This window comes from Jaculus jaculus, chromosome 4 (genome assembly GCF_020740685.1).
Source record: "Jaculus jaculus isolate mJacJac1 chromosome 4, mJacJac1.mat.Y.cur, whole genome shotgun sequence".
NCBI classification, from domain to species: domain Eukaryota; kingdom Metazoa; phylum Chordata; class Mammalia; order Rodentia; family Dipodidae; genus Jaculus; species Jaculus jaculus.
Genome location: NC_059105.1, coordinates 3,641,732 through 3,653,747, shown reverse-complemented (window position 1 = coordinate 3,653,747; position 12,016 = coordinate 3,641,732). Strand labels below are relative to the sequence as shown.

Genomic DNA, 12,016 nt, shown 5'->3' with positions numbered 1-12,016 from the left:
TTCCGGACACAAAATGGCTGAATACCCATGACCTTGTGGTGCCTGGCACTACCTACACAAGACTAGAATAATAGGAGGAAAAGATATGACAACAAAATAAAAGAGACTAGTTGAGAGAGGGAGCAGATATGATAGAGCGGAGTTGTAAAGGGGAAACAGGGGAAGTATCACGGTTTATTGTCCATAGTTATGAAAGTTGTCAATAATAATTTGTTTCAAATTACAATGCTGGAATTGGAACCTACAAAGAATTTCATTTTTCCCTCCAATATCAAAATGTAAGGATAATACTGTCTTATTTGCCTGTATAGTGCTAATAGCTAACATCAAAATAGCTAGAAAACAAAAATAAACAACTGGGTGTGGTGGTGCACACATTTAATCCCAGCACTTGGGAGGCAGATATAGGAGGATTGCTGTGAGTTCAAGGCCACGCTAAGACTACACAGTGAATTCCAGGTCAGCCTGGGTTAAAATGAGACCCTACCTAGAAAAACCAAAAAAAAAAAAAAAAGAAACCATTAAACTTCAGTGTTACAGAAATTAGCTGGATTTTTTTCATATAGAAGTGTTGTATAAAATAGATACATACTTCCAGATTGTAAATCTTGTTTTTAAAAAACTCTTACTATTTAATCTAAGATTTGGGACTAAATAAACTACAGTATTTTAACTAGGATCCATGGTTCCATTAATCTGTACATTTCAATGCTGGTGTTTAAAAAAAAAAAAAAGTCCAGGGAATTGAACAGCTTCAATTTACTTTTACTAAGGGAAAAAATTAAAAAGGAATCACAACTCATCAGCTTTTAAAAGGGGGCATTTTCAAAGACTGCAAACAGAGAAACAATAAAATTAAGGGCTGTTTAAATAGAACAAACCAGTTTTATGAAAACTGGATTGTTTTATAGCCCTCAATTCTGTGAAACCAAAGAGACTAGCACTTGGAAATGAATATGATGGAGTTGGCTACCATTGAATGATAACATGTAGCACAACTCCTAAGGTGTGGTTGCCATAATATAAAAAATAAAAAATAAAAAGTTGAAGGAAAGGTGCACCAAATTAGACTTAAAGTGTTTGAAAGGAGTATCAGTCATTTGGAAAGTTACTACTTCATTCTGTTGCCAACTATCTTATTACATTATAATGAATGATAGTAAAAATGAAGGGTGAAATGTCAGGTGGGTTAGCACATGCCTTTAATCCCAGCACTCTGTAGGAAGATCACTGTGATTTTGAGGCCAGCCTAGGATTACAAAGTGAGTTTCATTTCAACCTGGGCTAGAATGAAACCCTGCTTTAAAAAAAAAAAAAGACTAACACATTAATGACTAGACACTTTTTTCAGAAGTCTCTTCAGTGAATGTGTTCTGCTAATGAAATTTGTTTCAACTTTCATGAAAAACATAATTTTTTAAACAGTTAGAAATAAGAATTTTTCCTAAATTGTTTTTGCAAATTTTATAGATTCTTAGTTTTTTGTATTCTAAACATTAAGTTCAAAGAAGCTATAGTACTTAAATTTATTTCTAAAGTACATTCAGCACTTTTACTAGATCTAATCACAGTTTTAGCAACCACAAACAGACTACTAGCTCACAAGAAGCTGCTTCCCAGGCATTCCTTACCATGCCATAACTCATCATGTTTTTTTGCATTTCTAGGGGAAGTTTTTGTTGGAGCTGTTTGGGCTCTTCCTCTTTTGCCGCCAACACAATCTTTATTACTTTCTTCATCCTCTCTTACAGGTTTATACCTAAGGTGAAGAAAATAGTATGTAAATCAAATGCAGATTTTAGAAGGGCAAATTATTCTATAAAGTTCAAGCCCCAGACAATATATACAATTCCTACACTCAGATTTGGATTCAGAGAAATGACAAAGGGTCTATCTTCTTCGAAGGGACTACCAAGACAATGTCTTACTAGAAGGGACCAACTAACAACGTTCAGGGAAGGCTTTGCAAAAATGGCTCTCAATCTGGAAGTGGCAGGCATTAACAGACAGTGCTGGGAGCTGCATTCAAATTGCCTCTAAGGACTCACAGATGCCAAACTTCAGATTATCTATTTTTTTAAGTATTTTTTTTTTGTTCATTTTGTTTATTTATTTGAAAGTGAGTGAGAGAGGCAGATAGAGAAAGAATGGGCACACCAGGGCTTCTAGCCACTGCAAACGAACTCCAGACACGTGCACCCCCTTGTGCATCTGGCCAATGTGGGTCCTGGAAAATCGAGCCTCGAACCGGGGTCCTTAGGCTTCACAGGCAAGCGCTTAACCGCTAAGCCATCTCCCCAGCCCCAGATTATCTATTAATGGAGCATCACCTTATGGAGATTTTTTTTTTTGTCTCAAATAGACATTTGAAAGAATCATCAAGGTAGGCTAAAATTGAATTACTATTATTGCTTATGAGCATGTTTTATAATAGACTCAAGAAGGGAAGCCAATATTTGAAGAGTAAAATATGTAGGATTCAGGGGCCCTTGCCCTTACAAAATCCAACCAAAATTCCAGTATGAATTTTAAAATGCATGAAAATTTTCAAATTTCACAAAATATCAAAAGTAATCATTTTCAGACTTGCCATATTGTGTGAGTCTTTGTCCAAATACCAGCTCTCCCAAGAGGATTGCTCTCATCATCAGTAGATTCTCTTTCATCTTCAGCCTGTATACTGAACTGCCGTACTGCTTGGTATACAGTCATGTTATACGGCAGCAAATGTTCTCCAATGTAAAACTGTAGCCTGTGTCTTACATTTCCTGAATTTAAGAACTGAGCAGCCTTTGAATAAAGCAAAAGCACAATCCACTTAGCCGCAGGTATTGGCATTTGTATAGTAGTCAACTTTTATCTGCTAGGGATACTTTCCAAGACTTTTAGTGGATGCATGGAACCAAAGGCAATATTGAACCATCATATACAAGTTTGACTATCCCTTATTTAAAACAGATCAGAATTGTTCAGATTCTAAAAGTTTGTTTTTGCATTTTGAGGATATTTTCATATACATAATTAGATAGTTGAAGGATGTTATCCAAGTCTAGACATGAAATTCAATTTGTTTCATAAACATCTTCTACACACAACCTTCAAGGTAACCTTACACTAGTATTTTTAGTGTACTTCCTTTATACTGCCATCTTCCACATAAGACAAGTGTGGAATTTTCCAATGGATACAAATCTTTTTGAAGGCCAGTAGCACTTCAGATTTTTAGATTTTCACATTAGAAATAATCAGCCTCTAAATACTGTACTTTTTCCTACAAATACATAAATATGAAAACATTTACAAATGTAACTAGATATAGTACACACTAGAAAAATTGTAAAATATAACAAGTTACTTAAGACTTATGGATTGTTCATTTCTGAAATCTGTCACATCTTACTACAGTAATTGATGATGGGTAACTCAATTATGGAAAGGTACATCACAGATAAGGAACAATTACTATATTGTCACATCATGGTAGAAATAGTACCTTACCAGAGACTCATCTATTTCCTCATCTGATCCATCATCATCACTATCTTCATCATCTTCTCTTACTCTTCCATACCCTAAGTACACAAAATGTTGGTAAATAATTAAGCAGGTTAGATGTCAAAGAAGTTTGTATACACTGGGTAAACACCTGGTATTTTCTTAGGGGGAAAAAAACAAACATGGACCTATTACATTCTGATCTAGGAAGCAGAAAAGAGTTAAGAAAATTCTCAAATACAACATGCTTTTCCTATAATAATCCAACATAATAAATCAGTTCATCATTCAACTAAACAGTTACCTCTAATAAGGTTAATATGTCACCTACATACTAAAGACAAAAGTACAAGTTCCCACTGTTAATATTTTTTTAAAATAAGAAACACTATGTAACAGAAAAAGTGTATTATTTAATACAAACTCATACTCTTATCAATAAGATACACATATGGAAAGTACCTCTAACTACAAGGTATCTCTCGATAGCTTGTACCAAAGCCAGGGGGTCGATCTTGACAGGCCCACCCTTCCACTGCTTCACATTGGCACAGTCTGGATGTCTTTGTAACTGACATTTTAACTGATGTGTGTTGAAAAATTTTAAAGCCTGTGATCCTCTGTTGAGAGAAAAGCTCAAGATAATTTGTGAAAAAAAGTTATTCTATTATTTTCACAATCAATATACATTAGTTTAAATAAAAGCAAGGTAATAAAAACTTCATTTCCTAAAATACAAAGCACTTACCAAATCCTAGAATTGACATCAACAATATAAGTTAACACAAATTATGAATAAAAAATAAGATGAATATGTATGTATGCATATGAAAACATGAAGTAAACATATGACCTCTAGACCATATGAATCTGTGTGACCAATAACACCATGAATATGGTATCTATGAAATTCCAAAGATACTAGATTATTTCTCTGGAATTAAATCAAACTATTTGAGCATATTAGCTTCTGGTGTTTGCTATCAAATATTTCACTTGTACAATTGAAAACCTTTAAATTTACTTTGCATGAAGTACTGTAATAGTCACAGTAATTGATAGCTGATATTTAATAGCACAATCTGAAAATCTCTAGCCAAGAGTCAGATACGATCAAGCATAAGGTGTAATAATCTCTTAACACTCCATAAAGTATATAGTGTGGGAAACAATAATATTCTATTACATTGGTATATATTAAATTTCATAAATGTGAGTAAATATGAAAAACTTCATGAGAAATTTTGTTTGTTCACATTGAGACAGAACCTCATATAGCTCATGCTGGCCTTGAACTCCTGGTCCTCTTGGCTCTACCTTGCATGCAAGTCCTGAGATTAGGCACATATGTGCCTATCTTTTTCTCAAGCTTAATTAAATAAAAATGCACCTTTGCTTCATAAGGTATTCCAGGATAGTATGATTGTCAAAACTGAGTATTACATGTTATATGTTAAATCTCAATGCACACAACAAAGTAATTAGCTCATGCTATCATATTTCATGGAAAAGTAGAAGCTGTTTCCATTTTTTAAAAATATTTTTCTGTTTTTAATTTTGAAAGCAAGGTCTTATTCTAGCTAGCATAGGCTTACCTTAAACTCAAGTAGATTCATTTATCTCAGCTGAGATTAAAGACGTGAACCACTATGCCCAAATTAAAAATATTTCTTTAAACATTATCAGAAGGCAGATTTAAAATCAATTTTCTTTTTTTTCCTGTGCTTGCAATCAAAATATTCTATGAAGCTTATAAAATTGCCTAATATACAGCAATAAACTTTTTAATTCTTTCCATAGTACCTTTATATTGCTTATCATCTCAATATTATAAAAACAAAGTATGTATAATAAAGTTTGAAAATGGAACACTGGGGCTGGAGAGATGGCTTAGCGGTTAAGCGCTTGCCTGTGAAGCCTAAGGAGCCCGGTTCGAGTCTCGGTTCCCCAGGTCCCACGTTAGCCAGATGCACAAGGGGGCGCACACATCTGGAGTTCGTTTGCAGAGGCTGGAAGCCCTGGCGCGCCCATTCTCTCTCTCCCTCTATCTGTCTTTCTCTCTGCGTCTGTCGCTCTCAAATAAATAAATAAAGAAAGAAAGAAAAGAAAAGAAAATGGAACACTGAACTTATCAAAATCCATTAAAATACAAGATTATAACCACTTATCACATATGGAATCATCACAGTATAAATATTTTACTATGCTCACCTACAAAAATGTTGGAAAAAAAAGCTTTACATGTTGAAGCCAATCAATTTTGGGTTAAAAAAAAGCTTGTTATAAAGTCACTGGCTTATATATATAGATGGTATAATCATAAAGACAACAAGCACTTGATGATTCATTCATTCTTTGTTTTTTGGTTTTTCGAGGTAGGGTCACACTCTAGCCCAAGCTGTCTCAGGGTGGTCTTGAACTCATGGCAAACCTCCTACCTCTGCCTCCTGAGGGATTAGAGGCGTGTACCACCACGCCCTGCTTGATGATTCATCCATTAGATAAAAGTTTTTTAAGTCTTTACAGAACAATTCTTCTGGAAGACCAAAACCTTATCAAACCTCTTGCCACTTTTTACTTCAACTAAGTTCACAATTGCAGTGGTAAGGACACATACCCAGGCAATGGTCCTTACCTGCCTCCAGTCCCATTTCCACTAGGGAAATCATGCACTTTGACTGGAAATTGTTCCATCTGGCTGAGGCAGTTGTTCATCTTGTGAACTAATGCCAGTAAAGGTGCATTACCCACTGGTTCTACTCTTCCAATGGGCTCTTCTCCAGGAAGCTAAAGTTATAAATAAACCAACAGGTTAAATATGGCCTTTTGATAATGAACACTCCATAAGAAATCGAATATGCAGTTTCTTAGAGATTTTTATCCACTCTTTTATGCAGATTCAGTTAGGACAGTGACTTCAAATAAGTTATTTCAAAGAAAGGTTCTCTTTTTGGACAGCCCACAAGTCTATTTCACAATCATGAATCCAATGGCTCTGAAAACACAATTCAGATACTGGCAAAACCTGATCCAAATAGACATGAAGTTATTTATGCTTTGTATTTGCCAGATTTTACTAAGAATATTCATGTTTTACTACAGTAAGGGCTATGGTTAAATAGTTTTGCTAGTATGTAGTAAAGTAATCATTTGGCCTGTTACACAGATAACCCAGACAAAAATTTCCTAATGTATGCCTTCTCTAAAGCAATTTTAACTTAAGAATGCTAAATTAGCAGAACCTAAGAGGATACTCTCTTGCATTTGCTTCAACAAATATTGAGAATATATTCAAGTCGGGCATGGTGGCACACACCTTTAATCCCAGCAATTTGGGAAGCAGAGGTAGGAGCATCTCTGTGAGTTCGAGGCCACCCTGAGACTATATAATGAATTCCAGCTCAGCCTGAGCTAGAGTGAGACCCTACCTCAGGGGAATAAAACAAGAGAGAATATATTCATAGCTAGTAATGGTTTGTCTTGCAGGAAGAAAATTCACAAGACAATGACACAGAAATAGGTACCATCTTCAGTGCATTCTTTTATTTTTGTTACTCATTTTGAGACAACGTCTCATATAAACTAGCCACAAGCTCCTAATCCTCTTGCCTCCATCTAAGTAGGCATGCACTGTCATCACTCACTTCAATTCATTGTCTCCCTATTTATGATATACAAAAGACAAAAGTAGGGGCTAGAGGGACAGCTTAGTGGTTAAGGCGCTTACTGCAATGCCAGAGGACTCAGGTTCAATTCTTCAGGACCCACATAAGCCAGATGCACAAGGTGGTGCAAGTGTCTGGAGTTCATTTGCAGTGGCTGGAGGCCCTGGTGTGCCAATTCTGTTTCTCTGCCTCTTTCTCTCTCTCAAGTAAATAATCTTTTTTTTTTTCATAAAATCGTATGCTTGGAGAGATGGCTTAGCAGTAAAGGTGCTTGCTTATGAAGCCCAAGGACCTAGGCTCAAATATCCATGTAAGGCAGATGCACAAGGTGACACAGCCATTCTCTATCCACCTCCCTCTCTTTAAAAAAAAAACTAGATACAAAGTGGTGCATGTATCTGTAACCTCAATCTATCTTTATTCAGCAATAGGAGCAGCAGCAAGAGAAACTTTGTCTCAACATATGGAATAGGAATGAGAGGATAAACAGCCCAAGGTTGTCCCCTGACCTCCACTCACTTGCCATGGCATGTGCAAGGTTCATACACACACACAAATATATATTTATAAATACACATACATACCTACACAGATGCCTTTTAACTTTTTTCCTAAACAATACATAGAATCTTTATCAAACCTACTACTATAAATTGTTATTGGGATGCACGCTTTGGTATTGATTCTTTAACATAAACAAGCATTACGAGTTAACTTACTGGAGAAGAAAAAAATACATGAAGGAATCGTTTTAATCTGATTTCTCTGCTTACAGCATCCTTTTCACTTTTAGATGTCAAGTATACCAACAGCTGCTTTACAAATCCACTATGTTGAATTTCAAACGATGAAACATCTGACTCTGAGACTATGCTACGGATTTCTACAAGGCACTCAGCTCCACCGTCCACCTGAAAGAATAGGGTATACATTTTTATACATTAAATACTAAATGTACAATTCACATGTACCCAAAGGGAATCAAATACATCCTCAATGCCCTTGTAAAAAAGGATGGTAGGAAAATAGTATCTTAATACATCCTAGGGAAATAAGATTAACAGAAAATGTTCAATTATTTCATGAAGAAAATAGGTATGTTTTTTTTTTCATTAAATCAATATTTTTTTGCATAATCATACATTTTCTCCACAAAAGAAAACTAAAGAATAAAAGGAGCTAGAGAGATTGCTCGGTGCTTAAAGGCATTTGCTAACAAAGCCTGATGGCCGGGTTCAATTCCCCAGTTCTCATGTAAAGTCAGATGCCCAAAGTGGCACAAGAATCTGGAGTTTGTTGTATTGGCAAACCCCTTCTCATTCTCTTTCTCTCTCTATGCCTCTTTTTCTGTCTCAATTAGATAAGTAAAATTATTATTTTTTAAAATAAAGGAGCTGGAGGGGTGGCTTAGCAGTTAAGACGTTTGCCTGCAAAGCCAAAGGACCCTGGTTCGATTCCCCAGGACCCATGTTAGCCAGATGCACAAGGGAGCACATGCATCTAGAGTTTGTCTGCAGTGGCCGGAGGCCTTGGAGCACCCATTCTCTCTCTCTTCCACCCCCTCATCAAATAAATAAATATTAAATATAAGTAAAGGAGCTAATATAGAAAAATAAAATGATTTCACTGCAGAAAACCAGATGAATGTTAAGTAAAATAAAGTAGTCTCAAACACAAGAAGTATTTTGTCTACTATACAAAATAGCAAGTTTTTTAAAAAGACATGATACCTACCCTTGCTCATGCCATCATTTCCCCCTGCCCTCCTACTACAGCTTCCCCTCGAGCCTGAAAGCCAAAATAAACCTCTTTTTCCCACAAGTTGCTCTTGGTTGGGTGATTTCTGCCAGCAACGTGAACCTGATTGTAACATATGTCTGGGGGCTAGAGAGATGGCTTAGCAGCTTAGATACTCGCCTGCAAAGCCTTATGACGCGTTTGATTCCCCAGGACCCAGACAAAAAACAGATGCGTAAGGTGCACATGCATGTTGAGTTCATTTATAGTGGCAGAAGGCCCTGGCACACCCATTCTCTATCTGCCTCTCTCTTTCAAGTAAATTAATTAAATAATTAAGGTTCAGGCCAGGCATGGTGGTACACAGGCCTTTAATCCTAGCACTAGGGAGGCAGAGGTAGGACTGTTATGACTTTGAAGCCACCCAAAAACTACATAGTAAATTCTAGGTCAGCCTGGGCTGGAGCAAGATGAGACCCTAACAAAATACACATATATAAGGTTTTAGACAAGAATAAGCAGCTCTAATGCCAGAATGAAAACATAAAACAAGAATATAAGATGTGGCTCTAAGCTAACACAAGAATCAGATGAAATGTAAAACATTACTACAAACCTCTGACCTTCCAAACTAACTGCTTTGAGACCACAAGTGAGGAGGGTTCTCATCAACTTCAATATCTGAAGTTAAGAGACTTTAAAGAGAGATACTTGAGAAACACTGAAATTTTTTCATTTGTAATACAAAGTGGGTAGGAAGGAAAGTTTACAATGAGTTTTCTAGTACATGTAATGAAATGGTAAACCATGATAGTCAAGGGATGAGTAAGACAAATGCCAGTGACCAAAATCCATGTATGGTTAAGAATTTTTTTAAAGAAACTCATTAAGAAAACATGAAAAAGTCATATGCAAATCTACTACTTTGTGAGCTAATTAAAAATACAATTTAGGCTGGGCGTGGTGGCACACATCTTTATCCCAGCACTGGGAGGCAGAGTAGGAGGATCTCAGTGAATCCAAGGCCACCCCCTAAGAGTATATAGCGAATCCAGGTCATCCTGGACTAGAGCGAGATGCTACCTCAAAAAACCAAAAATTTAGGCCTGAAGAGATAAATTAGTAGTTAAAGCACTTGTCTAAGGACCCAGGCTCAATTCTCCATAACCCACGTTAGCCAGATGCACACGTGGCACACACATCTGGAGTTCCATTTGCAGTGGCAAGAGGCCCTGCATGCCAATTCTTTCCCTCTCTTTCTCTGATAAATGCGTTAAAAAATAATTTGAAAAACTTTAAAACAACAAAAAAAGTTTGAATGAACCTATGTGGGTGGATAAAGCTGTTCCCAGAAGCCATGGGTTATTAAACAAAACTCCTAGTGCCATGCATGAGATTACTCTCCATGAGTTCTCAGTCAGGGAGGCTACAAAGACCCCTGAAGTAATTAATTAAGGCTTTTTCACTGCTTTTGGTTGCCCACAAAAAAAGAGAGGGAAAAAAAAAAAAAAGCTATGACTGCTCATGCTTCAGTTGTAGGACATGAAGAAATCAAGCAGAAACTAAGCTAGAAACTTCCTATGCAGGATGCTATGGGAGAAAAGTCATCAACAGCCTTACCCAGCTACAGGCATATATGTTCCACAACCAAACTGCCAGGCAAGGTATATACAGTAGTGAGTGCAACTAGTGACTTTCACGTGAGTAACCAACTGCACTATGACTGGATTTGAGGCCTGCTGCATAGTGATTTCATGCCTAGTACTGTGAAACTACATCAAAAGTCGGGATAGGGAGGTCACAGAACCTAGGTGGGTGCTAAATGGATGGGTTGTCAAACTGCTTTCTAAATATTTGCGTTTCTGCCCATATAGGTGAGTACTGCTCAAAGGCTTTATTGCAGAATTTTTATTTTTTGCAGTGGGGAAAGATTAATAATGCAGAGACATACTGCTGGTAAAAGTGCTAAGTGACTATTACGTGCTTAGTCCTAAATGTGCAACACATCAATTCTGTACCATTCTCTACAAGGCTAGGAAAGAGTGCAGAAAAAGGGGCCAAAACAATGTAAGAGTGAGAGGATGGAGATGAGTGTTGTGTTGTGAAAAGCTGTATTCTGGACACAACATGACCATACAAACTCACACCAACTATGGTTTCCTTCACAAAATTGAGTTTGTTAATATTCAATCATGGATGGGAAAGTGGCTCATAAGACTACACTTTTCCCCAAAGTAGTTATTGGCGGTTAACAGTTGCTGGGGAAGAGAAAATCATGTGCTTCAGTGGTGGTAAGCACTAGTCAGTTACTCATACTTCAGTCCATTCATGAAGGTGACTGTATTTACTCAGCGCCCCTCCCACACCCACAAAGACATGACGGCAGGCAGAGGACTAGTTAGGAAGAAGAAAGGTTTCAGCAAAAATTGGAGGAATATAGGACAATGGGGATGAATACAATTAAAATACATTATATGCATAGATAAAATTGTCAAAAATAATAAACTAATTCATTAATCTTAAAATAAATCGGAAATGCAGTGTAAAACAAAACTGTGCCTTTCTAGGGGAAAAAGGAAATTATCTTTGAGATTTTTTTAGGTAGACAATTATTTTTTTAAATAATTTTAATAAAATGTAAACAGCTAAGTATGACTAGTGCAATCAACGAAATAATAAGCTCAAAGAAAGATAGCTGACGTAATGTACTGAACACTATACCTGGAGGTTGAGTTGTTCGGTTGCAGCACAAAGTCTCTGAAGGACATTTAGCGCAGGGTTGCTTCCATCCATATTCTCAGAATTAAAGTAACGCTCTACAAATTTATGTGCCTGCTCCTTAATCCAACCTCTGATTTTTTCTCTGTAAGAAGGGAAAAATATTAAAAGTTTCTGTGTATGTGGAAAGGATTTTCATTAGAAGTACTGATTAAAGACAAGTGACAGTTTAAAACCTTTCTAGTCTATGATTATTAATGCAGCAGTTCAGATCCCATAGTAACCAAATTTTTATTTTGAAAATGTGCTAAGGTATATCTAGAGAATTGTTCAAACACTTAAAATACATTCCAGGTCATTACATAACTGGTAAATAGGTAACAGTTCTGCTAGTGTTTAAA

The 12,016-nt window shown here is 36.4% G+C and overlaps 1 protein-coding gene across 17 annotated transcripts in view; it reads right to left on the bottom strand.

Moving 5' to 3' along the window:
* Window positions 1–12,016, bottom strand: part of Trip12 (thyroid hormone receptor interactor 12) — a 159,637-nt gene that overhangs the window by 25,934 nt on the left and 121,687 nt on the right. For 12 of the 17 annotated variants that reach the window (XM_045147308.1, XM_045147307.1, XM_045147305.1 and 9 more), the window contains 7 exons: window positions 11,619–11,760; window positions 7,880–8,071; window positions 6,131–6,282; window positions 3,958–4,130; window positions 3,499–3,572; window positions 2,591–2,790; window positions 1,632–1,759 (listed from right to left, as the gene is read on the bottom strand). In XM_045147308.1, coding sequence (XP_045003243.1) covers window positions 1,632–1,759; window positions 2,591–2,790; window positions 3,499–3,572; window positions 3,958–4,130; window positions 6,131–6,282; window positions 7,880–8,071; window positions 11,619–11,760 — 1,061 coding nt within the window. The remainder of the gene's footprint in view (window positions 1–1,631; window positions 1,760–2,590; window positions 2,791–3,498; window positions 3,573–3,957; window positions 4,131–6,130; window positions 6,283–7,879; window positions 8,072–11,618; window positions 11,761–12,016) is intronic. The other 5 variants (XM_045147310.1, XM_045147311.1, XM_045147316.1 and 2 more) reach the window with 1 other exon arrangement.